The sequence below is a fragment of the Cherax quadricarinatus genome, chromosome 7 (assembly GCF_038502225.1).
Source record: "Cherax quadricarinatus isolate ZL_2023a chromosome 7, ASM3850222v1, whole genome shotgun sequence".
In the NCBI taxonomy this organism is placed as follows: Eukaryota; Metazoa; Arthropoda; class Malacostraca; order Decapoda; family Parastacidae; genus Cherax; species Cherax quadricarinatus.
This window is the reverse complement of record NC_091298.1, coordinates 66,891,168-66,917,894: the sequence shown is the minus strand read 5'-3', so window position 1 is coordinate 66,917,894 and position 26,727 is coordinate 66,891,168. Positions and strand designations below refer to the sequence as shown.

Genomic DNA, 26,727 nt, shown 5'->3' with positions numbered 1-26,727 from the left:
AAAATTGTTATGCTCTAAAAAGGAAATAGTTGTTACAATACTTGGACTTGCTGCCGTCATGGTGGGTAATTATCTCAAGTTCCATCTCCCAAGTAATTGCTTTTGACCATCATGAAGTCGAAATATCATAAGTCAAGGAGCACCTGTACAGTGTTTAAAATCTCTATATTACATGTCTTATATGGATAAAATACAATTAATAATATTAAATATAAATATACAACTATATATTCTTGACAAGCACAATATTTAGAGAATTCCAATCCTTGAAAAGTTTCAAAAGAAATAAAAACTTAAATTTTCAGTAAATAAACATTTATGATCTATAATAAATATTAACAATTTAGTAAACTTTGTCGTCTTTATAATGATGAAGCTTTTTGAAATAGTAATTTAACACAAATTATGTCTGAAGAATTACACACACACGCAACATCTGGGTATCTTCACTGTAGATGTTTCACCATCCAGAGGCTTTATCAATACAGCCACTGGATGGTGTAAATCTTTATCTTGTCACTATTGTATACCATACATGTACAGACAGGACCCACTTTATAGCAGTTCACTAATATAACAGTTTTCAATTATGCTTATTCCTCATTTATTCAGACTTCCTACAATATATATATTCACCACTCGCTATAAGCTATGGACAAGAATATTTTGTGTGTACTGTACAGGCATTTTTTAGGCCTAGCTATAGAGCTCACTTAATATATGATGGTGTAAACATGTTATTAGGCTTGATATGCATTTGAAAGTGAAAAAAAAAAACTTTCACTTTACAGCGGTAGCTAGAACCTAACCTGCTGTATAAGCAGGGCCCTCCTGTACTTAAATTATGTCTACTGTACATGTATATATTTTTTCCCTCACAATCACACTACAGCTCTAGTAATCACATGTAGCTCTGAACCATTGATATAAATACTTATTATTAAGATGATCAATTATTAATGACTCCTTATTATCATGTTTAATAGTGACTGGATATACTTGTGTACATAATACTCTATTGCCAGTCCTTTTAAATACAAGATTATTTTTACCTTTTACACACTATAGTGAAAGAACATGATCACATTTATATAAATGTCAAATTATAAAGCTAACACGATTTCAGTTTACAATCGACAGATCACCACACAATTTAGGTTTAATATTCAGGAACCATATTCCTCACACACTATTATCTGAAGATTGAGTTAATATCACTGCCCCTGAAACATAACCAGGCTTCTTCAATAAGAAATTAAATTTTACAGGAGTAAGAAATACACATAAAATAAATGAGTATACTGACTGTAAAATTTACATGTTATCTTCCATTTCTAAGAGACCAAAAAAAAAAAAAAGAGCAGCAATCCTACCAGAGCAAAATGTTTAACAGGCTTCTTTTAACACTCTCAGAGTGGCTAGTGTTTACCAACCTACTATCAAAGAATTGCTACAGTAATATGTTTCATGTAGTTGGACTCAATGAATAATCATGAAAAGGATGAATTTTATGATGCTGTATGGAGTCTAGAACCCACTTCTCCGACACATGGGTAATCTGGGCAAAGTTCCCTCGTGCTCCTGATGCAGCAGTGGGAATACCTATTACCAAATTTGCACTGCGAATGTTTGATACCACTACAGCCCCACACAAATGCAACAGGAGCTGAAAAAAAAGTATCAATACATGTATAAACATTTACATTAAAGATTTTCTGTACTGCAATGCTTGTATAACAAAATATTTAGAGGTAACAGACTTTTCATAAGCATAGCCAACAAAATATCAATGAACTAGATTCTTCAAGATGCTAATTACTGTACTGGGTCATGTTGCTAAATTATCATTACTGAACAGTATATAGTTTTAAGGCATGCATGTGCAGTTATTAATACTGGATGATGACTTGACCACATGAATGAAAATCACTATTCTTATATTATTATGCTGACAAAAAAAATTAACTTTGTATGGGTCATTTAATGCAGCAGCACATACCTGTAGCTGATCTGACGGAGGTACACATCCCTCCAGAACAAAAATGCCACCTACTCCAGAGAAGAGTGTATGCTTGTACGAGGCTCCTTGAAGCTGCTTTTGTTCTCGACAAATCTGAAAACAGAAAGATAAAAGAGTGATACTGTTAAGTCTTAATAATAAGTGACATTTAAATAACATCTAATACAGGAGATCCCCCAACTTACAATCTCCCCAAGTTACAAATATTTACACTTACAAATGGGGCACTTAAAAGCCAGTTAATTTTTACAACCTCTGAGCAGCAGTACTAACATGTGTAAAACATAACCATTCCTTGCCATATTGCTTTAATACAAACCATTAAACTAGTAAAATTATTCAAAATATTTTTTTACATTCTGCAATCCATATCCAGTGGAAATAGAGGAAATATCTTCCATTTGTGCTAAAAGAAATACTGGATTCTTGTGGGGAAACTGGTACTCCTCCCTCCCATAAAAATGGATCTTATTCCTTGCCACAAACTATTACCACATTAAGGAGACTTAGCATCCAGGGGGCAGCAAGGCAACATGACTGCCCCATTGTTCACTCAATAGCTGTTTTTTCAAAGTAGGAAGACATCTCAATTCCAATATCCTTCATTTTTTGAGTATAGGCACTGCACTACCTACCTCAAGGACTTAAATAGTCCAGCTAACTGGTTTCTCTAATTTCCTTTATAAATGCTACCTTGCTCACACTCAACTGTGCATCAAATCCTTGAAAGCTCTCATCTCCACTCTGATCTAGCACACTCATATGACTGCTGGATGCTCAAGTCCCTATACTAAAGACCTCCTTCACATCCTCTCTCCAACCTTATCTGTGATGATCCCCTACCTTTCTATCCTTCCAAAATAGATTTATACACTCATTATATTTTGCTCTATCCTCCCTGAATGCTCAAACTTTAAAACCCTACCCTCTGCCTCTGAATTACTGTATATCTTTTGTAACCTCACATTATCTTCGAACTTCTATACCTCACGGTCTCTCCATAGTATTAACACTACACATTGCTCTCAAATATGGCATCTCCACTGCCTCCAATTTATTCCTCATTGTAAACTTATAATACAACAGAAATAAAAATAATAACAAAATACCTTAGCTCCTGGGGCAAATGTAAATATTTCAAAAGGTTCCTCAGGGGCCCAAGTTCCCATTTCCAAGGACTGATATAGCCAAGATACATCGACAATCCAACATCCCCTCGCTATGCCAAGCAAGAGATTCATCGTGCGTCTGGCTGCTCCGCACACTACATGTGATGTGTCGCTGTTCACGTGTTCAGTTACACCATAACTTCCAAGTTTCTTGATTATTGGAATGAGGATACTCATTTCTCTGTTGACGATTCACCAGACTAATGTAGACTCACAATTTAACTTCTCATGCAATAAAGTTAAACAAAGATGCTTAATAAAGAACAAAAAGGCACACAGGAGAAACAAACTTATGACTGTTATGGTCCGACTTGGACCAAAATATCATCACGAGTTTCTTTCTCCTGTGTAAAGATGCTTAATAATTGATGAAAGTAAAATAAATACAACAGGAACTAAATCAAAATCTGCACAGAAAATAATCAAATTAATTAAGGAACAACAATACAGAAAACAATGAACACATACCAAACTTATCAAATAAAAATAATTATGCAGGTCAAATCATTAAAAATTATAAATTAAACCTGACAATATAAAACGTAAGAGGAAATTGTGATGATACATTTTAAGTACTGTATCACTAACCAAATTAAATTTGTTTTTTTTATTATTATTATTAACACATCGGCCGTTTCCCACCAAGGCAGGGTGGCTTGAAAAAGAACTAAATTTGTATTAACGGTTAAATAAAAAGGGGACCACGAAGGGTGTGATAAGCGCATGCTTAATAATTGACAGTTCAGTATTTAAAGCTATCCTGTCTACATTATGTACTTACTTGGAATGTACACTTGTGATGCACATTGACAATTTCTTGACACGTTTTGGTCTATCTCGCTTCCCTCCCTTTGGTGTTATGCCGTTCTTAAACTCAAATTCTTCCGTTGATCTTCTAGTTCGTGGAAGTGGTTTGATTTTTGACTTCTGAAACACACTATCATTCCCAGAGCTATAAAGTGTTTCATCCTCTGATGTAGATTCTTTATGTAACATATTTTGAGATGACAATGAAGTGTCTGAATCTATTTTATTTAACTCATTTTCTTCTGATATAGACTCATATTTTTTCCTTTCTAATAAAGAGCAAAATTCAGTAGATAACTTTTTATTACAAGATTTAGTCTTGTGGTTACGTGGCAGTGGTATAGACGCACTTCTATCTCTCTGATTCCTCAGCATTGCTCGCTGTGTTCTGGTGCCTTTAATCTGTAGTTCAGCGTATGGTCCCGATGTAAGTTTTTCACGAGCATCTGGAGTAACAGGTATTATAAGTTCTTGAGAGGGATTCATAACATCCATACTGAGTAGCTTTCTTCTGCGAACTTGTGAGGAGCTGAAATACGAATTATTATGCGAGTCTGATACAGAAGGAAACTGGTTATCCCTCGAGCATTTTATATCTTTACTCGATAACCTCTCTGCTTGTTTACTCAATTCGCTATTAAATTTTTGACTGCTGTTTGTGGGAATACTACAGTCTACTACTTTATCCTTGTATGTGTATGATGATTCGGGAGTGTCTTTCTCCGAGGTTGTATTATCATTAACTTTTCGTTTTCCTCTGCATCTTACTGATTTTTGTTTCTCATTTTTTGTAATTGAAGTTCTGTTATTAGTTAATTTATTACTGTTAGAATTTGTGCTGGATCTAGTAATTCTACCTGTTATTTCAGATGCTTCAGTAGCTATTTCATATTCGCCTTGTTTTGAACCAATTAATCGTTTGGGATTTGAGTCCTTCATGTATAATGCTATATTTTCTTCTGATGATGTAGATTTCCTTTTCTGTGGAGACTTATTTTCAACACTCTTATGATTATGGTTTGAAACACATCGACTTGACAGTGGCAACACCTTGTCTATTCTGCCACATCTGTCTGACCTTGTTGGCACGCTGTCTATTGTGTCACACTTGTCTAAGCTTTGTGGCACACTATTTATTGTACCACAACCCTCAGGTTTGTTCACAGAGTTACAGTGCTCAAGGCTGGAATCCATCAGCAATGAGTTCTCATTATTGCTACAATCTGAAGTTTCAAATGTTAATCTTTTATTTACATCTGAGAGGTCAACAAGCTTCCTATTCCTTCTACGTGGTTTACTATACACTGTTTCTATAGCATTTTTCTTCCCATTTTGCACACAATTCACAGTTCTTGTATTTGCTTTGGGTTGCATCTCGGTTAATCTTATAGGCATATCTCCTCCTTCATTATTATCACTGTTGTCCATCAGACTTAGCCTCAAGTTCATACTCTCATCACTAGCAACTGTCATCTGGCACTCCAGGTTTTCTAATGTACCATTATGTACCCTTCCTCTTTCTGAAATCTCTCTATCACTTTCACAAGAGGCATCATCACTAGAGGTGTTCAGAGTGAGACCTTGTTCCTTATCTCCTATGGAACCTCTTAATGGTCTTTCAGTGATACTGCACTTTGGAGAGATGAATCTGAAAATAAAATTGCTAAATTAACCCTCTGACTGTTTTGGTCGTATATACAGTGGACCCCCGCACAACGATGGCATCACATAGCGATTAATCCGCATACCGCTTGCTTTAATCGCAAAAATTTTGCCGCGCATACCGCTTAAAAACCCGCTCACCGATTTTCGTCCGAGACGCGTCCAATGTGCGCCCTCAGCCAGCCTCACATGTGCCGCCCGTGCCATTGTTTACCAGCCAGCCTCCGCGGTAACATCCAAGCATACAATCGGAATATTTCGTATTATTACAGTGTTTTCGGTGCTGTTTCTGGAAAATAAGTGACCATGGGCCCCAAGAAAGCTTCTAGTGCCAACCGTACACCAATAAGGGTGAGAATTCCAATAGAAATGAAGAAAGAGATCATTGATAAGTATGAAAGTGGAGTGCGTATCGCCGACCTGGTCAGGTTGTACAAGAAACCCCAATCAACCATCGCTACTATTGTGGGCACCAGAAAGGCAATCAAGGAAGCTGTTCTTGCCAAAGGTTTAACTGTGTTTTCGAAACAAAGATCGCAAGTGATGCAAGATGTTGAGAGACTCTTATTGGTGTGGATAAATGAAAAACAGCTAGCAGGAGATAGCGTCTCTCAAGCGATCATATGTGAAAAGGCTAGGAAGTTGCATCAGGATTTAATTAAAAAAATGCCTGCAACTAGTGATGATGTGAGTGAATTTAAGGCCAGCAAAGGTTGGTTTGAGAGATTTAAGAAGCGTAGTGGCATACATAGTGTGATAAGGCATGGTGAGGCTGCCAGTTCGGACCACAAAGCGGCTGAAAAATATGTGCATGAATTCAAGGAGTACATAGACAGTGAAGGACTGAAACCTGAACAAGTGTTTAATTGTGATGAAACAGGCCTGTTTTGGAAGAAAATGCCAAGCAGGACCTACATTACTCAGGAGGAAAAGGCACTCCCAGGACATAAGCCTATGAAAGACAGGCTTACTTTGTTGATGTGTGCCAATGCTAGTGGTGATTGCAAAGTTAAGCCTTTATTAGTGTATCACTCTGAAACTCCCAGAGCGTTCAGGCAAAAGAATGTCCTCAAGGATAATTTGTGTGTGCTGTGGAGGGCAAACAGTAAGGTATGGGTCACTAGGGACTTTTTCTAGAACTGGTTACACCATGCATTTGCCCCCAATGTGAAAGATTACCTAACTGAAAAGAAATTAGAACTTAAGTGCCTCCTGGTGTTAGACAATGCCCCTGGTCATCCTACAGACGTGGCAGAGCGACTTTATGGGGACATGAGCTTCATTAAGGTGAAGTTTTTGCCTCCTAATACCACTCCTCTCCTGCAGCCCATGGACCAGCAGGTTATTGCAAACTTCAAAAAACTGTACACAAAAGCTCTGTTTGAAAGGTGCTTTGTAGTGACCTCAGAAACTCAACTGACTCTAAGAGAGTTTTGGAGAGAGCACTTTAATATCCTCAATTGTGTAAACCTTATAGGTAAGGCTTGGGAGGGAGTGACTAAGAAGACCTTGAACTCTGCTTGGAAGAAACTGTGGCCAGAATGTGTAGACCAAAGGGATTTTGAAAGGTTTGAGGCTAACCCTGAGAGGAGTATACCAGTTGAGGAATCAATTGTGGCATTGGGGAAGTCCTTGGGGTTGGAGGTTAGTGGGGAGGATGTGGAAGAGTTGGTGGAGGACGACAATGAAGAACTAACCACTGATGAGCTGATAGATCAACTTCAAGAGCAAGAGGCCAGACCTGAGGAAACTGGTTCAAAGGAGGGGAGAGAGAAATTGAAGGAATTGCCTACTACAAAGATTAAGGAAATGTGTGCAAAATGGCTTGAAGTGCAAACCTTTTTTGATGAAAATCACCCTCACACAGCTATTGCAAGCCGTGTTGGCAACCTGTACACTGACAATGTTGTGAAACACTTTAGGGAAGTCATAAAGGAACGAGAGGTACAGGCCACTATGGACAGATATGTTGTGCGAAAGAAGTCCAGTGACTCTGAAGCTGGTCCTAGTGGCATTAAAAGAAGAAGGGAAGTAACCCCAGAAAAGGACTCGACACCTCAAGTCTTAATGGAAGGGGATTCCCCTTCTAAACACTAACACTCTCTCTCCCCTCCTCCCATCCCATCAATCATCACCAGATCTTCAATAAAAGTAAGTGTTATGTAAGTGTGCATGCCTTTTTCAGTTTGTGTGTATTAAAATTAACATTTCATGTGGTAAAAAATTTTTTTTTTCATACTTTTGGGTGTCTTGCACGGATTAATTTTATTTCCATTATTTCTTATGGGGAAAATTCATTCACATACCGATTATTTCGCATAACAATTACCCCTCTTGCACGGATTAAAATCGTTATGCGGGGGTCCACTGTATACGTCTTACGAGCCAGTGTTTCAGATGTATATATACTCAATAATTCTAGCGGCTTCAAATCAAGCGGAAGAAAGCTGGTAGGCCTACATGTGAGAGAATGGGTCTGTGTAGTCAGTGTGCACCACATAAAAAAAATCCTGCAGCACACAGTGCGTAATGAGAAAAAAAAAACTGATCGTTTTTTTGGATTAAAATGCCGACTTTGAGGTGTATTTTCGTATAGTATTTATTGATGTATTTGCGTTTTCATGGTCTTAGGTGATAAAATGGAAAACATATTACAGAAATAGAGATGATTTTCATTACTTTGACGATGAAAATGACCTTGAAACTGAGCTCAAAGTAGCGGAAATGTTCGATTTTTACCAATGTTCAGGAGTAAACAAATCACACCACACGTCCAATACACATCAACTGGGGAGTCTAATATTCTTTCACTAGTGCACTGATATTATTTATACCATTTTTACAATAATGCAGTAGTCTGCATAACAGTAAATTTTGTATTTTTTTGTATGAATAAAAAATCAAAATAGAAAGCAATAATAATATAAGAGGGGCCTAGAGATGTGACTAATGAACAGAGGATATGTTATTTTAGTGCCAAGAATGTCTACCTTGTTTATTCTGGACCCTATTTTGAAATTGGCATCTTTTTTAGTTTGCGTGAAATTGGCCAAATTTCCAATTTCTGACCACAATATTGGGTAGTCCAAATTGGTAAATGGGCGGTTTCTTGTACTCAGCTGATAGATAAAATGGAGTTCTAAAGAAATAGCTATGAGTTTGGTCAACTGGAAAAACGGAATTGGCTGAAAATAGGGCTCAAAGTCTGCGAAATCGCCGATACGCATATGTCGCTGAGACCGCTAACTTCGCGGGAGCGTAATTCCATGAGTTTTAGACCAAATTTCGAACTTTTGGTGTCATTACCATCGGGAAAAGATTCTCTATCATTTCATAAGAAAAAAATTTTTTTTTTTTTTTTCAAAAATTTAGAGACATAGAATGACAGTTTCAGAAAGGGGCCTGAAACAGTCAAAGGGTTAAACAACAGAAAAAATTACCACACATTTAATTTTTTTAATGCACAGGTTATCTCCCACCAAGATAGGGTGAACCAAAAAAGAAGAAACACTTTCATCATCACTCACTCCATCATTGTCTTGCCAGAGGCATGGTGATACTACATTTCACAATTGCAAATATCTCCACCCCTCCAGAGTGCAGGCACTGTACTTTCTACCTCCAGGACTCAATTCCAGCTAACTGGTTTCCCTGAATCCCTTCATAAATGTTACCTTGCTCACACACCAACACGTCAATTCACAAAACCACTTGCCTCCACTCACTCCTATCTAACACACTCACACATAAATGAATATGAGTAGGTAATACTTAGATAATGTGTGAGTGTTTTAGAGTGAATTTAGAGGAGACAATCATTTTCTTTTAGTTGACATACCACTGGAGTGTGAGCAAGGTAAAATTTATGAAGACATTCAAGAAATCTAATCAACTGGACTCAAGTCCTGGAAGTGATACAGTGCCCCCACACTGAAGACCCTGATATTTAGGCACTTCTGGCAAGACAGTTAGAGAATCAGTAATGGTGAATGCTTATTTTTTTTCCAACAGTTCTTGGTGGGGAAACAGCTGGTTTAAAAAAAAAACATTTTTAATACACCCCTGATAAACATGCACTTCCTAACAGATACAACTACAACCCTGTAACACTTAGTAAGTGCTTTAGTTCCAATTAATTTCTTCCTAAAATATTCTAATTGATGTGCACAAGTTGTGAATCCAAAATCCCATGAAATGCATGTACTTATCTAGAGAAAATAAACTAATTATTTAATGCCTAGCCATGCTAGGTGTTCTAGTGGTACACTCTGTAATTATTATTTTACTTCATGTAAACCACACAATAACCAAATTCTGTAAACTCAGCATTGTAATCTTTATAGAGAATAAACTTTGAATTTGAATTTGAATAGATTTGATGCCCTGCTGGAGTGTGAAGATAGTAGTAAATATACAACTCTGGCACACAGATACCTACACCCAAATTTGTAACGTCTGTAAGCACAATGAATTTATTCTAAAAGTGTGGAAGGATGTGGGATGGTCAAGACCATCCCAGTCCAATAATAATCCATTATAATGGTTTGATCTGCTTCCCTCTGGAGAGATAGCTAGAGTGAGTTATGGTAAACAAAGAAGTAAAAATATGAAAAGATACTAGTAACTACCTTATCAAAACAATTGTTTCTTCGTACTTTATACCTTTTATAGAGGCGTTGTACAAGTGGGGAGTTAATGTCTTGTGGCATGCCTGATACTGGGTTTATTTCTTCCTCTTCACTGGAAGTCGAGGACCCAGACTTCCGTCGTTGTGGGGTCAACAAATGCCCAATGCCAAACAGTGGTGAGTCTCTAGCCTATAAAGGTACTATTGTTTAGTAATGGGATGATGAAGAAGGAAATATATTAGAATTATGTTTTAAAAGAACATTCATGGAAGCTACATGTAAAAAATATTCATTCTTAATACAGTATAAATTTTTTATAGAAACATTCACAATCTATGCCACTTTCTTTCTCAAACCACAACTCTAGTTCTTCAGTAATCTTAAGAGATGGTTATTATTCATTACTTGATGTGTTGTTGTAGTGTGAGCAAGGGATTCAGGGAACCTGGTTAGCCAGACTTGAGTCCTGGAGGTGGGAAGTACAGTGCCTGCACTCTGAAGGATGGGTGGGGATACTGGAGTTTGGTAAAGCATCTGAACTGTTGTATTAGTGTGCCTCTAGGAAGACAGTGATGGAGTGAGTGATAGTGAAAGTGTTTCTTCTTTTAACACTTGCCATCGCAGTGAGAGATGGGCAGTGTTAAAAATAAAATAATTTTTCATTTATTTTATCTATTCCTTGGTATTCTCTTGGGTAAGGAAAGACATATGGAGAAGTCTCCCTGCATCTGCTACCCATGCTCATCTATCAGTAAATAGGTAACTGGGTTGCATCCTAGGGGACAAAACTTGAGCACAATACATATATACCACAGTTTGATTTTCTTGGGTTATTAAGTTTCTGGGGCAAATAATATAAAGGAAATCTTCTTATTCTACCTCCTTTTCTACTGCATTCCAGGTGTTTACCATCCTTAAGCCGAGTTCTTTCTTAATACTACAGAAAGTTCATTTTATTTAATATTCGTGTTTTCCCTCATACCCTTTTCAAACACCATCTTAATACACAAATAACCCGCACATAAAAGAGAGAAGCTTACGACGACGTTTCGGTCCAACTTGGACCATTTACAAAGTCACACTAACCAGAAGTGGAGCAGGACGGCTATATATAGGCAGGAAGAGGTGGTGGTAAGCTTCTCTCTTTTATGTGCGGGTTATTTGTGTATCGTTCCGGTCACGGTATTGTGCCTTTTTTTTTTTGTTACCATCTTAATCTACCCTGCTGATACCTCTGAGTATTTTCTCTGAAGTACAGGAGGGCCCTGCTTTACAATGTTTTGCTAATGCAGTTGTTTTAAATTATACCCATTCTTCACTTATTCAGAGTTCCTACAATATATATATTGACCACTCACGATAAGCTAAGGAAGATAATATTTTAAGGGAAGTAATGTGTGTATTGTATATACACTTTTTAGGCCTAGCTATATTGCTTACTTAATATATGATAGCATAAACATGCTATTGGGCTCTGGTGGCCTGGTGGTTAACGCTCTCGCTTCACACGGTGAGGGCCTGGGTTCGATTCCCACCCAGAGTAGAAACATTGGACGTGTTTCTTTCCACCTGTTGTCTATGTTCCCCATCAGTAAAATGGGTACCTGGGTGTTAGTCGACTGGTGTGGGTCGCATCCTGGGACACTGACCTAAGGAGGCCTGGTCACAGACCGGGCCGCGGGGGCGTTGATCCCCGGAATTCTCTCCAGATAAACTCCAGATATATGCATTTGAAAGTAATTTTTGCTTTACAGCAGTAGCCCGGAACCTAACTTGCCGTATAAGTGGGGTCCTACTGTAACTCACACACTGGAGGTGAAACTAAGCAACATTTCAGTCTATTATGTACTATTATCAAGTAGCACCTTGATACCTGTGCAGGATGGACTGAAACTACAATGATACAAACAAGGTTCAAACAGATAAAATACTGAGAAAGCAACATGTGTGATATAGCTATTCTTTGTGCTATCATTTTCTAAAGTATACTAGGTTCAGGGCTTTAAATATCTTATTCAACAGTGGAAACACCAGGAATGATACTCATTCTCACCTCATTGATAGAACTATATGATGGAACAGAAAATTGCAATTCACTCTTCAGAGAAGATGGAGTCGATGAAGAACTTAAGGTCTTTATCCGGCGACGTGCACGAGCAGCCGCTAGATTTTCCTCTTCTGAAAGCTCTTTTGGCTGCATAGATTTCAACCTCTGAAAAGAGTTTAGTCTTTAAGTTTGCCTTAGCATTACAAATGCTATTTTGTTCAATAATAATTTAGGTGAAGAGTAAAGTAGCTCTACTGGTAACTTGATAATTGTCCACAATGATCTGAAATACTGTTTAAAGATTCATGGTCAATTAGTAAGTTGTGAATTATTCCAACCACAGTTTGGGTCTTTATTCATAAATAAAATAGCTTCACTCGCCCCCTTTTTTTTTCACCCATAGTTATATATGCATGTCATAAGAGTTGACTAAAATGCTGGGAGTAAGGGGCTAGTAACCCCTTCTTCTGTATAAATTACTAAATTTCAAAAGAAAAAAAAAATTTTTTTTTTTTAGGTCACCAGGTGTGCCAAAAGAAAGAAGTTATATATGACTGTGTACACAGTAAGATATACTCATCCACACTGTGCTTTAGCTGGGTCTCAATGAGGATTTTGAAGGCAACATTAATTTTTAGCAATTCTAGCAGAGCACTGATGTTTTCTTTGTTTGCTTAGTACCATGGCATTGCAATTAAACCTTAACATATTCTTGAGATCTGGAGGTGGAAAGTACAGTGGCTGCACTGTACCTCCCACTTTCCTACTGCACTCACTCTGAGTTTAGTGGGAAGCATTGGAGCTTTGTAGAGGTCAATTGAACAACTGGGGAAGAGTGCCTCAGGTACATGTTGACGCTTCTCCCGACAAGCCTCCACCCACAGTGATGACACTAAGTGTAGCCTAGACTTCACAGCTCGATTAAAAACAGACTGCAATAGAGATATTTGATCATATTTTAAGACACCAAAGAAAGTTTACGATGATGCAAGTACTGTTTCTGATTCTGAAGGGGCTATGCAAATTCAGAGAAAAATGCTAGAAACTGCTGAATCAGTGAAATATGCAAAAGGGATTTTTTTTTCAACAAGTCGGCCGTCTCCCACCGAGGCCGGGTGGGATATGTTGAATTGTTTCTAATACTAACAGTCAAAATGTTGTGGGATGGATCAAGTGTGGCAAATTTGTTCCTATTCACCAAACATTTACTGATATAGAGATTATGAAATGATTGATGTTGCCTTAAGCTCAACTACTGTGGAAAGTGATGACAGTCATGAGGATTCAGTCGATGGAGGTACAAGTATGACAATGAAAGTTATTAGTTAGACTGATTGATGCCCTCCTTAATGGCAGAAAAATACTGCAATTAATTAATGTATTTAACAGTAAATCCTGCAGATATCTATTATACAGGAAACTTTTACCGATGAGAAGCCTAAATGTGTAATTCAGATGACACTGATACCATTATTTAAAAACAAATTACCAATACTGTTATTTGATGAAGAACCAGGACTGGAAAAAACTGACCAGCAACATATCAAACGACGAGCCCAATACCAGTACTCCCACGACTGTAGAATTTGCCTTCTCCCCAGCTCTCTCTACTTCCTCAACCCTTGATGATATTATTGTTATAGCTTGCAATGGTTCAAGGAATTATCGCTCCCAAAGCACAGTTTCAGACTAAGCTTCATAAAGTCGACACGAAAAATTACATGAATAAAAGTTATTAAGAAATACACAAGAAAGTAAAGTAGAAATTTGTAAGAATTTTCTGAAAAATTTAAATGAAATGAAACACAAAGTAAAGACCAGTAATCCTGCCAGAGTGCAAAACATTTAACAAGTATCTATTTCACACCTACATGACAAGTCTGGTAGTGCCTCCTTGGATGATTGCTGTCTATGAACTTAGTACTGTACCTTAACTTTTATTAAACTTTAAGATATGAAAGGGAACGGTGATGAGATTGCCTAAATCATCACACTGCCAGATTCAAACTTAAATATAATTACAGACCTTAGAGCCATCCTTGAAAATAACATGGGTAACAGCTGCTGTTAACCTTTCCCGCACCTCTGCCCCCAAAGCTCGCACTTGTTCTTTAATGACTGCAGACCGATTGTCACTTCCCATGCGTACCTCCACATATGCCACTACACCTGTTGATGAAAGTTCGCTAATTGCAGTAAATACTTTTGACACAAGTGCGCATGCGGGCATGTATACTTATGTGAGTATGTATGTATATGTACAGGTCTCCCTCAACATTCACGTTTTCAACTTTCACGGGCTTCACACATTCGCGAATTCCCAACCACCAAATTCCCAGCCACCAAATTCCCAGCCGCCAAATCATATTTAAGTTTCCCGCCACCTGCGAGTCCCTACTACCCCCCCTTTGACCCCCGCAACTGGCAGCCAGCCCTCCCACCACTCAGTGTGGTGAGTGTTTTGTTTGTTCATTATTTGCTATTAAACTACAGAATAAATAATGTAAACCCATTCATGACTGCATATTGGAATGGCTATTAGGAAAGGTATTAGATGGTGACATCATGTGTTTACTCTTGAACACTGCAAAGAATTAAACATTTCTGCTACAGCTAATAATAACAATAGTAATAATAATAATAATAATAAATACGATATAATTGAAGGAGGATATTGTACAAAAATACGTGGGAGTGGTTGACACATCGTCAGTGTGACTTTGTTTATGCTGGAGTGAACATTAGTCTCCCTGCTCTTCCAAACATTTCACAATAATTCATTGTGTTTGGTGCTTGTAGATTGAGTGTGACTGGAGTGGTAGAGGCAGTGATTGAGGCAATGGTATTTAATAACATACATGTTAATAATAATACATGTTATTAATAATATGTACTCTTATTATTTATAACATATATGTTATTAAATACATACGTTATTAATAATAACATGTACTATTATTATTTATAACACATATGTTATTAAATACCACTGCCTCAACCGCTGAATTATTGTGAAATGTTTGGAAGAGCAGGGAGACTAATGTTCACTCCAGCATAAACAAAGTCACACTGACGATGTGTCAACCACTCCCCCGTATTTTTGTACAATTTCCTTCTTCAATTATATCGTATTTATTATTATTATTATTATTATTATTATTATTATTATTATTACTATTGTTATTATTAGCAATAGCAGAAATGTTCGATTCTTTGCAGTGTTCAAGAGTAAACACATGATGTCACCGTCTAATACCTTTCCTAATAGCCATTCCAATATGCAGTCATGAATGGGTTTACATTATTTATTCTGTAGTTTAATAGCAAATAATGAACAAACAAAACACTCACCACACTGAGTGGTGGGAGGGCTGGCTGCCAGTTGCGGGGGTCGGAGGGAGGGTAGTAGGGACTCGCAGTGGTGGAGGCATTGGTGGAGTCTGTGGTATTAAATAACATACATGTTATTAACATACGTTATTAAAGCATAACATGTATATAGTATTTAGTACAATTTACAACATTTTCATGTATTTTATGATTATTCATGGTTCAACAAGTTAAGGAAGCAGTATTGTAATATATTTCCCTACAATATATTGGGGCACCAAACATTCACGGTTTTTCAACATTCGCGAGGCTCTTGATCCCCTAACCCTCGTGAATGTTGAGGGAGACCTGTACACTCCAAGAGTTCATCAGGTCCCAAAAACCATTTGCCTCCACTCACCGACTCCTATCTATCTGTCTGTGTGTGTCTGTCTGTATGTGTAAGTATGGTACATCATACAGGATTTTGTTAAAAGTGTGCTCACTGGATTTCCCGTTCCTAAATCTCTTAAAATTCTGGACATTATTGCGAGTGTTAATATCAGTGAGGTCACAGATGTCACCTCTGAAACATTACTGTGAGTGTTAACATCAGTGAGATCACAGATGTCACCTCTGAAACATTATTGCGAGTGTTAACATCAGTGAGGTCACAGATGTCACCTCTGAAACATTATTGCGAGTGTTAACATCAGTGAGATCACAGATGTCACCTCTGAAACATTATTGCGAGTGTTAATATCAGTGAGGTCACAGATGTCACCTCTGAAACATTATTGCGAGTGTTAACATCAGTGAGATCACAGATGTCACCTCTGAAACATTATTGCGAGTGTTAACATCAGTGAGGTCACAGATGTCACCTCTGAAACATTATTGCGAGTGTTAACATCAGTGAGATCACAGATGTCACCTCTGAAACATTATTGCGAGTGTTAACATCAGTGAGGTCACAGATGTCACCTCTGAAACATGAGGTCACAGACGTCACCCCTGAAACAAAAAGCCCAAAATTTATTATAAGAACAGATTTTTATGATTCTTTGCAATTTCTGGAATAGGAAGGATGATTCTAAAAGTTTTACACTATGCAAATTAGGATGTATCATCAACATTTATAAATACAATTTATTTATTAATGCATGCACTTATATTTCAAATTATTACACGAGTAACATTAAATAAATTCAAGATATATTATTAAACTCAAAACTGTCTCAAGCACTTTACCTAATAAAATTGAGCTCAGTTCTGGAAGAGATTCTGCAGGTTCCTTTGCTGTAGTATCGTTGCTATCATTATTCTTCCTTTTAAGGTTGTTATTCCAGCTGCAATCAAGTTTTGCTGGTGTTGCATCATTGTGTTTCTTTTTCGAGTTGTTATTCAAGTTGCAGTCATGTTCTGTTGCTGCTGCACTTTCCTGCACTTGATGCTCCATCGCTACTTTATGTTCATTACCATCAACTAACTGCTGCGATTCCAGCCCATCTACAATACTCTGCACAGCATTCTCGATCAAATGCTGACTGCTGCTGACTGGAGTCAAGAGGATATCCTCACTATCAAAATATATAGTTAAATTATTTCCCTTTTCAAACTGTGTATTTTCCTGACGAACATTTTTAATTTTTGTGCTTGACTGTGTCTGCGATGTGTTCAAGTTTGTTAGTCTAGAATTTGTTGGGGTACTGATAGACTTCCTCGATTTCTCTCTTTTTTCAATACCTTTAAGTTTGTGTGAACAATGCTTTGAATTATTAAGATCAAATGGCAATATAGTATCTGCTAGTGATAATCTCTTTCGTCCTTTCACAGGAGAAAGCATCCCTACTCTTTCTCTTAATTTTTTCTTTTTACCAACATTATTTTCACGAAAAAGCATCGAGCTATTTTTTATTTTTTGCGACTGGAGGGATTTTGTGAAGGAATGCTCAGATTCTAACAAAGACAAAAGTTTCTTTCTTCTGCCGAGGTTAAGATCCGGCGACACATAAAGTAAGTCCGATTCATCATTTTCATCACAATCGTTTTCCTGTACATCTTCACTCTTTTCATGATTTTCATTGCTTGCATTGGTTTCATCTTTATTTACCACATTTAGCACCTCTTCGTCTGGCGTTTCCATTACCGATACCAAGGTGGAAACAGCGGCCATGCTAGTGCTGGGACACGACATTTCTGGTGTTTCTGGGACCACCAATGAGGTGCTAGTACTATACCCAATACGTGAATTAAAGAGGATATCTTGCATATTAGATGTATTTTTGGGCTGTAAGGAAGTTCTTGGTTGAAACGCTTCTTTTCTGTGCTTCTTCATCTCTGAGGATGAAAACCTGTAATTATAAATAATAAATTACCATATGTATATATATTTTTTAATGTACAGGCCAGAAGCCACCAGTGTAGGGCAGTTATTGTGGGAGATGGGGGTTATTGTAGGTGGAGGCAGTTATTGTAGGAGGTGGAAGTGGGGTTATTGAAGGAGGGGATATTGTAGGAGGGGCTATTGTAGGGGTAGGGGGTTATTGTAGGGGAGGAGGGGGTTATTGCAGGGGATGGGGGTATTGAAGGGGAGGAGGGGTTATTGTAGGGGAGAGGAGGGGTTATTGTAAAGGAGAGGATGGGTTATTGTATGGGAGAGGAGGGGTTATTGTAAAGGAGAGGATGGGTTATTGTATGGGAGAGGAGGGGTTATTGTAAAGGAGAGGATGGGTTATTGTATGGGAGAGGAGGGGTTATTGTAAAGGAGAGGATGGGTTATTGTATGGGAGAGGAGGGGTTATTGTAAAGGAGAGGATGGGTTATTGTATGGGAGAGGAGGGGTTACTGTAGAGGAAGGGTTATTGTATGGGGAGGGGATTATTGTAGGGGGGAGCACACTGTTATTGTAGAAGGACGGGTTTATTGTAGGCAGTATACAAATATGTTACAATGAAAGACGACCATAATCATCAAAAACTGTGTAATCATACTTAATTAAACTTATTACTTAAGGACTAAATACAACCCTCACTGCACCTAGCAACCTCAAGTCGATGTTTAAATAATTAAAGAGAAAGTTATCTGTACGACTTACATTATATAGTAACTACCACTTACTATGACATGTAATACAGTGTTTGAGTGCCTCAGAGTGACCCCTGATAGGCAATCTGTGACCCTGATAGGCACTCTGTGGCCCTGATAGACACTCTGTGATGCTGACAGGCACTGTGACACTGACAGGCAAGCTGTGACCCTGATATGCACTCTGTGACCATGATAGGCACTCTGTGACCCTGACAGGCAGTGACCCTAATAAGCACTTTGTGACCCTGATAGGTACTCTGTGACCCTGATAGGCACTCTGTGGCCCTGATAGACACTCTGTGATGTTGACAGGCACTGTGACACTGACAGGCAAGCTGTGACCATGATAGGCACTCTGTGACCATGATAGGCACTCTGTGACCCTGATAGGCACTCTGTGACCCTGATAAGCAGTGACCCTGACAGGCACTCTGTAACCCTGATAGGTACTCTGTGACCCTGATAGGCACTCTGTGACCCTGATAGGCACTCTGTGACCCTGATAGGCACTCTGTGACCCTGATAGACACTCTTGAGAGTTCACAAGACACTTGTAGTTGACTCTGGCTCCTCTAACTCCCTCACAACACTCAACCACTGGATGTAACCACACTCGTCTCCCTCCCATCAGGTCACTTCACCACCAAACTCTGTCATTCGCCCATAAAAATCATTATTAAATGAATTAAAAGACAGAAAAATGGTTTAAAATACTGTGTAGTGGCGGGAGGTCTGTCAGGGGCACAAAACAATGGCTGCGTCTGACTTACATCAAGACGTCTTGGTAGACATTAGGATTTATGTACTCTTATTGGGAAAATTAATATTTCGTTAATTTATATGTTATACTAGTATTGTACATGTAAATCTAACCGAGTATAAAATTTGTATATATGATTATTCTCATAATTTTTCAATATTACAGTCTGGTAAGTGAGGGATTTTATGTACAGGGGTAAGTTTTCAAATAATCCATCCGGAATGATGTTATCAATAATCTTTTAATATAAAACATATATGCAGTCAGAATAACATGTATGTACATAATTTAATTTTGGAATATTATTATAGACAATATTAGTGTTAATGCTTATCTTATCTTACTCGAAATACTGAGTGATTAAACAATGACAGACTTGCAGCCGGGAATGATATACACATTATGCTCTTTTCAAATTATTATTACATGTTTAATTATAATATTTAGGATTTTTTTTTTCGATTTTTGACATAAGGTGAGAAGACATTATCTTAGTTTTGTGATGCGGCCGAAGAAGGTGAAAACACTATCTTGAGTGAATTTCTCAACGAAAACTAACATTATTATTATTATTGTAAGTAAGTAAGTAAATAATTAAGTAAGTAAGCAAGAAAGTTTACTTAGATAGAGGTGCACATAAGTACAATTATCATACATATTGTAAATTACCCAGAAAAGGCCAAGGTGACTTATTACCATTACTGTCATTGTCAATTTCTTAGTTAAATCGTAAAAGTTAAAACACCTAACTCAACTGAGAAATGTTGGCCTCCAGCCCCTGGGCCCAAGTAACTCAACTGAGAAATGTTGGCCTCCAGCCCCTGGGCCCAAGTAACTCATCTGAGAAATGTTGGCCTCCAGCCCCTGGGCCCAAGTAACTCAACTGAGAAATGTTGGCCTCCAGCCCCTGGGCCCAAGTAACTCATCTGAGAAATGTTGGCCTCCAGCCCCTGGGCCCAAGTAACTCATCTGAGAAATGTTGGCCTCCAGCCCCTGGGCCCAAGTAACTCATCTGAGAAATGTTGGCCTCCAGCCCCTGGGCCCAAGTAACTCATCTGAGAAATGTTGGCCTCCAGCCCCTGGGCCCAAGTAACTCATCTGAGAAATGTTGGCCTCCAGCCCCTGGGCCCAAGTAACTCAACTGAGAAATGTTGGCCTCCAGCCCCTGGGCCCAAGTAACTCATCTGAGAAATGTTGGCCTCCAGCCCCTGGGCCCAAGTAACTCATCTGAGAAATGTTGGCCTCCAGCCCCTGGGCCCAAGTAACTCATCTGAGAAATGTTGGCCTCCAGCCCCTGGGCCCAAGTAACTCATCTGAGAAATGTTGGCCTCCAGCCCCTGGGCCCAAGTAACTCAACTGAGAAATGTTGGCCTCCAGCCCCTGGGCCCAAGTAACTCATCTGAGAAATGTTGGCCTCCAGCCCCTGGGCCCAAGTAACTCAACTGAGAAATGTTGGCCTCCAGCCCCTGGGCCCAAGTAACTCATCTGAGAAATGTTGGCCTCGAGCCCCTGGGCCCAAGTAACTCAACTGAGAAATGTTGGCCTCCAGCCCCTGGGCCCAAGTAACTCAACTGAGAAATGTTGGCCTCCAGCCCCTGGGCCCAAGTAACTCAACTGAGAAATGTTGGCCTCCAGCCCCTGGGCCCATTACGTGCCACGGGACAAGTATGACCTATTCATCAGCATGAATGAATAACACACATGTTTAACATCTGGGTATCTTTATTGATGAATAACACATGTTTAACACCTGGGTATCTTTATTGATGAATAACACACATGTTTAACATTGGTTATCTTTATTGATGAATAACACATGTTTAACATTAGGTATCATTATTGATGAATAACACACATGTTTAACATCTGGGTATCATTATTGATGAATAACACACATGTTTAACATCTGGGTATCATTATTGATGAATAACACACATGTTTAACATCTGGGTATCATTATTGATGAATAACACACATGTTTAACATCTGGGTATCATTATTGATGAATAACACACATGTTTAACATCTGGGTATCATTATTGATGAATAACACACATGTTTAACATCTGGGTATCATTATTGATGAATAACACACATGTTCAACACCTGGGTATCTTTATTGATGAATAACACATGTTTAACATCTGGGTATCTTTATTGATGAATAACACACATGTTTAACATCTGGGTATCTTTATTGATGAATAACACACATGTTCAACACCTGGGTATCTTTATTGATGAATAACACATGTTCAACACCTGGGTATCTTTATTGATGAATAACACATGTTCAACACCTGGGTATCTTTATTGATGAATAACACACATGTTTAACATCTGGGTATCTTTATTGATGAATAACACACATGTTTAACACCTGGGTATCTTTATTGATGAATAACACACATGTTCAACACCTGGGTATCTTTATTGATGAATAACACACATGTTTAACATCTGGGTATCTTTATTGATGAATAACACACATGTTTAACACCTGGGTATCTTTATTGATGAATAACACACATGTTCAACACCTGGGTATCTTTATTGATGAATAACACATGTTCAACACCTGGGTATCTTTATTGATGAATAACACATGTTCAACACCTGGGTATCTTTATTGATGAATAACACACATGTTTAACATCTGGGTATCTTTATTGATGAATAACACACATGTTTAACACCTGGGTATCTTTATTGATGAATAACACACATGTTTAACACCTGGGTATCTTTATTGATGAATAACACACATGTTTAACATTGGTTATCTTTATTGATGAATAACACACATGTTTAACATTAGGTATCATTATTGATGAATAACACACATGTTTAACATCTGGGTATCTTTATTGATGAATAACACACATGTTTAACACCTGGGTATCTTTATTGATGAATAACACACATGTTTAACACCTGGGTATCTTTATTGATGAATAACACACATGTTTAACACCTGGGTATCTTTATTGATGAATAACACACATGTTTAACATTAGGTATCATTATTGATGAATAACACACATGTTTAACATTAGGTATCTTTATTGATGAATAACACACATGTTTAACATTAGGTATCTTTATTGATGAATAACACACATGTTTAACATTAGGTATCTTTATTGATGAATAACACACATGTTTAACATTAGGTATCTTTATTGATGAATAACACACATGTTTAACATTAGGTATCTTTATTGATGAATAACACACATGTTTAACATTAGGTATCTTTATTGATGAATAACACACATGTTTAACATTAGGTATCTTTATTGATGAATAACACACATGTTTAACATTAGGTATCTTTATTGATGAATAACACACATGTTTAACATTAGGTATCTTTATTGATGAATAACACACATGTTTAACATTAGGTATCTTTATTGATGAATAACACACATGTTTAACATTAGGTATCTTTATTGATGAATAACACACATGTTTAACATTAGGTATCTTTATTGATGAATAACACACATGTTTAACATTAGGTATCTTTATTGATGAATAACACACATGTTTAACATTAGGTATCTTTATTGATGAATAACACATGTTTAACACCTGGGTATCTTTATTGATGAATTTATTTATTTATTTATTTATTTATTTATTTGAACATGATACAGAGAAATACAAAAGAATACAGTTAAGTGCAACATGCCAAAGCCCCTTGTATGCAGATCATTATGGGCAGCTTAAAATTAACTTAAGATTAACTAAGCAATGATATATTCAGTGGTACAAACATTATTGTAAAACAGACAACGATTTAGTACAAATGAGTATTACAAAGACAGGTTATATGGTCATTACTGTGTTGCTGTGTAATCACTAGAATGGAGTATTATGTTAGGTAATGAAGTTAAATAGTAACAAAGTTTGATTGGGTCACAGGTTGACATTTATGAGATACAATAATGAGATACATATATGAGATACAATTTATGAGATACAATTATTCAGTATTTATTTAGTTGTGGGTGAGTAAGTGATTTTTGAGAAGAGACTTGAATTTATAAACAGTGTTTCTTTTATATTCACAGGTAATGAATTCCAGATTTTAGGGCCTTTTATGTGCATTGAGTTTTTGCATAGTGTGAGATGGACACGAGGAACATCAAAGAGTGATCTGTGTCTTGTGTTATGGTCATGTGTTCTGTTGAGGTTGGTAAGGAGATGTTTGAGGGGAGGGTTTATGTCAGAGTTAAGTGTTCTATGTATGTAGTAGGTACAGTAATAAGTATGGATGTTTTGTATTGTGAGTAGGTTTAGAGTTTTGAATATTGGTGGAGTGTGCTATCTGTAGTGGGAATTTGTTATCATTCTGACTGCAGCCTTTTGTTGAGTAATTAATGGTCTGAGATGGTTTATTGTTGAGCCCCATTCACAAATTCCATAGGTGAGATAGGGGTAAATAAGTGAGTGATATAGGGCCAGGAGGGCTGACTGTGGAATATAGTACCGTATCTTCGATAGTATGCCTACGGTCTTGGAATTTTTTTGGAAATTTGTTGTATATGTGTTTGAAATTTGAGTCTATTATCAAGGTGGATTCCTAGGAATTTTCCCTCTGTGAGTTTTGTGATAGGTGATCCATTTATCATTATGTTAAGAGACACATCTGTAGCTCTGTTACCAAACTGAATGTAGTAGGTTTTGTCAATGTTTAGAGTAAGTTTGTTGGTCCTCATCCAGGTTGATATTTTCTGTAATTCGGTATTTACAGTATTGGCTAGAATGACTGGGCTCGGGTGAGAGTAGACGTATGTAGTGTCATCTGCAAATAGTGTGGGTTTGAGTAGTTGCGATGCATTTGGTAGGTCATTTATGTATATGAGAAAGAGAAGAGGGCCTAGGACACTTCCCTGTGGGACACCAACTGTAATTGGCTGTGCGGAAGAGTTTGCCCCATTTGTGTACACATATTGGCTTCTGTTGCTGAGGTAAGACTTGAGGTAGTTGAGGGAGTGCCCTCTTATACCATAGTGTGACAATTTTATGTGGAGCAAGTCGTGGTCAACTGTATCGAAAGCTTTACGTAAGTCAATGAATATCCCCAGTGGGACTTTTTTTTTCTCTATTGCTGTATATGTTCTAGCACGTGGATAATAGCATCATTAGTATTTTTATTAGGCCTGAACCCAAATTGACAGGGGTTGAGTATGTTGTGGGAGATGAGGTAGGGATAGATACGCTTATGGATTAATTTTTCAAAGATTTTAGAGAGAGGGTGTAAGTTGGATATTGGCCTATAGTTATTCACTGGACCCATTGTGTACCTTTGTAATCTTTTGACTACCGCCCACAGGATGGGTATGGGGTGCATAATAAAGATATTAAACTAAACCGCGCGCGTGTGTGTGTGTACTCACCTAATTGTACTCACCTAATTGTGGTTGCAGGGGTCGAGACTCAGCTCCTGGCCCCGCCTCTTCACTGATCGCTACTGGGTCCTCTCTCTCTCTGCTTCCTGAGCTTTGTCATACCTCTTCTTAAAACTATGTATGGTTCCTGCCTCCACTACTTCACTTGCTAGGCTATTCCACTTGCTGACAACTCTATGACTGAAGAAATACTTCCTAACGTCCCTGTGACTCGTCTGAGTCTTCAGATTCCAGTTGTGACCCCTTGTCCCTTTGTCCCCTCTCTGGAACATCCTATCTCTGTCCACCTTGTCTATTCCCCGCAGTATCTTGTATGTCGTTATCATGTCTCCCCTGACCCTTCTGTCCTCCAGTGTCGTCAGTCCGATTTCCCTTAACCTTTCCTCGTACGACATTCCCCTGAGCTCTGGGACTAGCCTTGTTGCAAACCTTTGTACTTTCTCTAGCTTCTTGACGTGCTTGACCAGGTGTGGGTTCCAGACTGGTGCTGCATACTCCAGTATGGGCCTAACATACACAGTGTACAGTGTCTTGAACGATTCCTTATTAAGGTATCGGAACGCTATTCTCAGGTTTGCCAGGCGCCCGTATGCTGCAGCAGTTATTTGGTTGATGTGTGCCTCCAGTGATGTGCTCGGTGTTATGGTCACCCCAAGGTCTTTCTCCCTGAGTGAGGTCTGTAGTCTTTGTCCACCTAGCCTATACTCTGTCTGCGGTCTTCTTTGCCCCTCCCCAATCTTCATGACTTTGCATTTGGGTGGATTGAATTCGAGAAGCCAGTTACTGGACCACATGTCAAGCCTGTCCAGGTCTCTTTGCAGTCCTGCCTCATCTTCGTCCGATTTAATTCTTCTCATCAACTTCACGTCATCTGCGAACAGGGACACTTCAGAGTCTATTCCTTCCATCATGTCGTTCACATATATCAAAAATAGCACTGGTCCTAGAACTGACCCCTGTGGGACCCCGCTCGTAACAGGCGCCCACTGTGATACCTCTTCACGTACCATGACTCGTTGCTGCCTCCCTGTCAGGTATTCCCTTATCCATTGCAGTGCCCTCCCTTTTACATACGCCTGATCCTCCAGCTTCTGCACTAATCTCTTGTGGGGAACTGTGTCAGAGGCCTTCCTGCAGTCTAGGAAAACGCAATCTACCCACCCCTCTCTCTCGTGTCTTACTTCTGTTACCTTGTCATAAAACTCCAGGAGATTTGTGATACAGGATTTGCCTTCCATGAACCCATGCTGGTTTTCATTTATAATCTTGTTCCTTTCCAGGTGTTCGACCACTCTCCTCCTGATAATCTTCTCCATGACTTTGCACACAATACATGTCAGAGACACAGGTCTGTAGTTTAGTGCCTCGTTTCTGTTTCCTTTCTTAAATATGGGGACTACATTAGCTGTCTTCCATTTCTCAGGTAGTTGCCCAGTTTCAAGGGATGTGTTGAAGATTGTGGTTAGAGGCACGCACAGCATCTCTGCTCCTTCTCTAAGGACCCATGGGGAGATGTCCGGTCCCATCGCCTTTGAGGTGTCAAGGTCACTTAAGAGCTTCTTCACCTCCTCCTCAGTTGTTTGTATGTCATCCAACACTTGTTGGTATATTCCCTCTTGATGTTCCCTTCTGTGCTGTCTTCCCACAGCCCTTCCTGTCTCTACTGTAAAAACTTCCTTAAATCTCCTGTTCAGCTCATCACATACCTCCTGATCATTTCTTGTGAGTTCTCCACCTTCTGTCCTTAATCTGATCACCTGGTCTTTGACTGTTGTCTTCCTCCTGATGTGGCTATACAACAGTTTCGGGTCAGTC

General features: G+C 38.4%; 1 protein-coding gene across 2 annotated transcripts; it reads right to left on the bottom strand.

Annotated features, from left to right (window-relative positions):
* Positions 1 to 36: 36 nt before the first annotated feature.
* MCPH1 (Microcephalin) lies at positions 37 to 19,486 on the bottom strand. Of its 2 annotated transcripts, XM_053774316.2 has the most exons (10): positions 19,447 to 19,486; positions 16,894 to 17,996; positions 14,360 to 14,502; positions 13,110 to 13,265; positions 12,340 to 12,498; positions 10,321 to 10,475; positions 3,971 to 5,644; positions 3,130 to 3,370; positions 2,000 to 2,113; positions 37 to 1,666 (listed from the first exon to the last, which is right to left on the bottom strand). In XM_053774316.2, exons 2-10 carry the CDS (start codon positions 17,978 to 17,980, stop codon positions 1,466 to 1,468), a joined length of 3,930 nt encoding a protein of 1,309 aa, XP_053630291.2. In that variant the 5' UTR covers positions 17,981 to 17,996; positions 19,447 to 19,486; the 3' UTR covers positions 37 to 1,465. The 2 variants fall into 2 exon arrangements, with proteins under 2 accessions (XP_053630291.2, XP_069938764.1); XM_070082663.1 differs by lacking the exons at positions 37 to 1,666; positions 2,000 to 2,113 and having other exon boundaries at positions 3,271 to 3,411.
* Between the last annotated feature and the right edge of the window lie 7,241 nt (positions 19,487 to 26,727).

Bases quoted from the DNA above. Each gene is read 5' to 3' on its own strand.
- MCPH1 (XM_053774316.2), bottom strand. From the start codon at position 17,980: ATGAAGAAGCACAGAAAAGAAGCGTTTCAACCAAGAACTTCCTTACAG. The intron at 14,503-16,893 runs GTAAAGTGCTTG...TTTCATCAACAG, and splicing joins ACTGAGCTCAATTTTATTAG to GTGTAGTGGCATATGTGGAG. The intron at 13,266-14,359 runs GTCTGTAATTAT...TCTCTATTGCAG, and splicing joins TTTTCAAGGATGGCTCTAAG to TCTGTTTTTAATCGAGCTGT.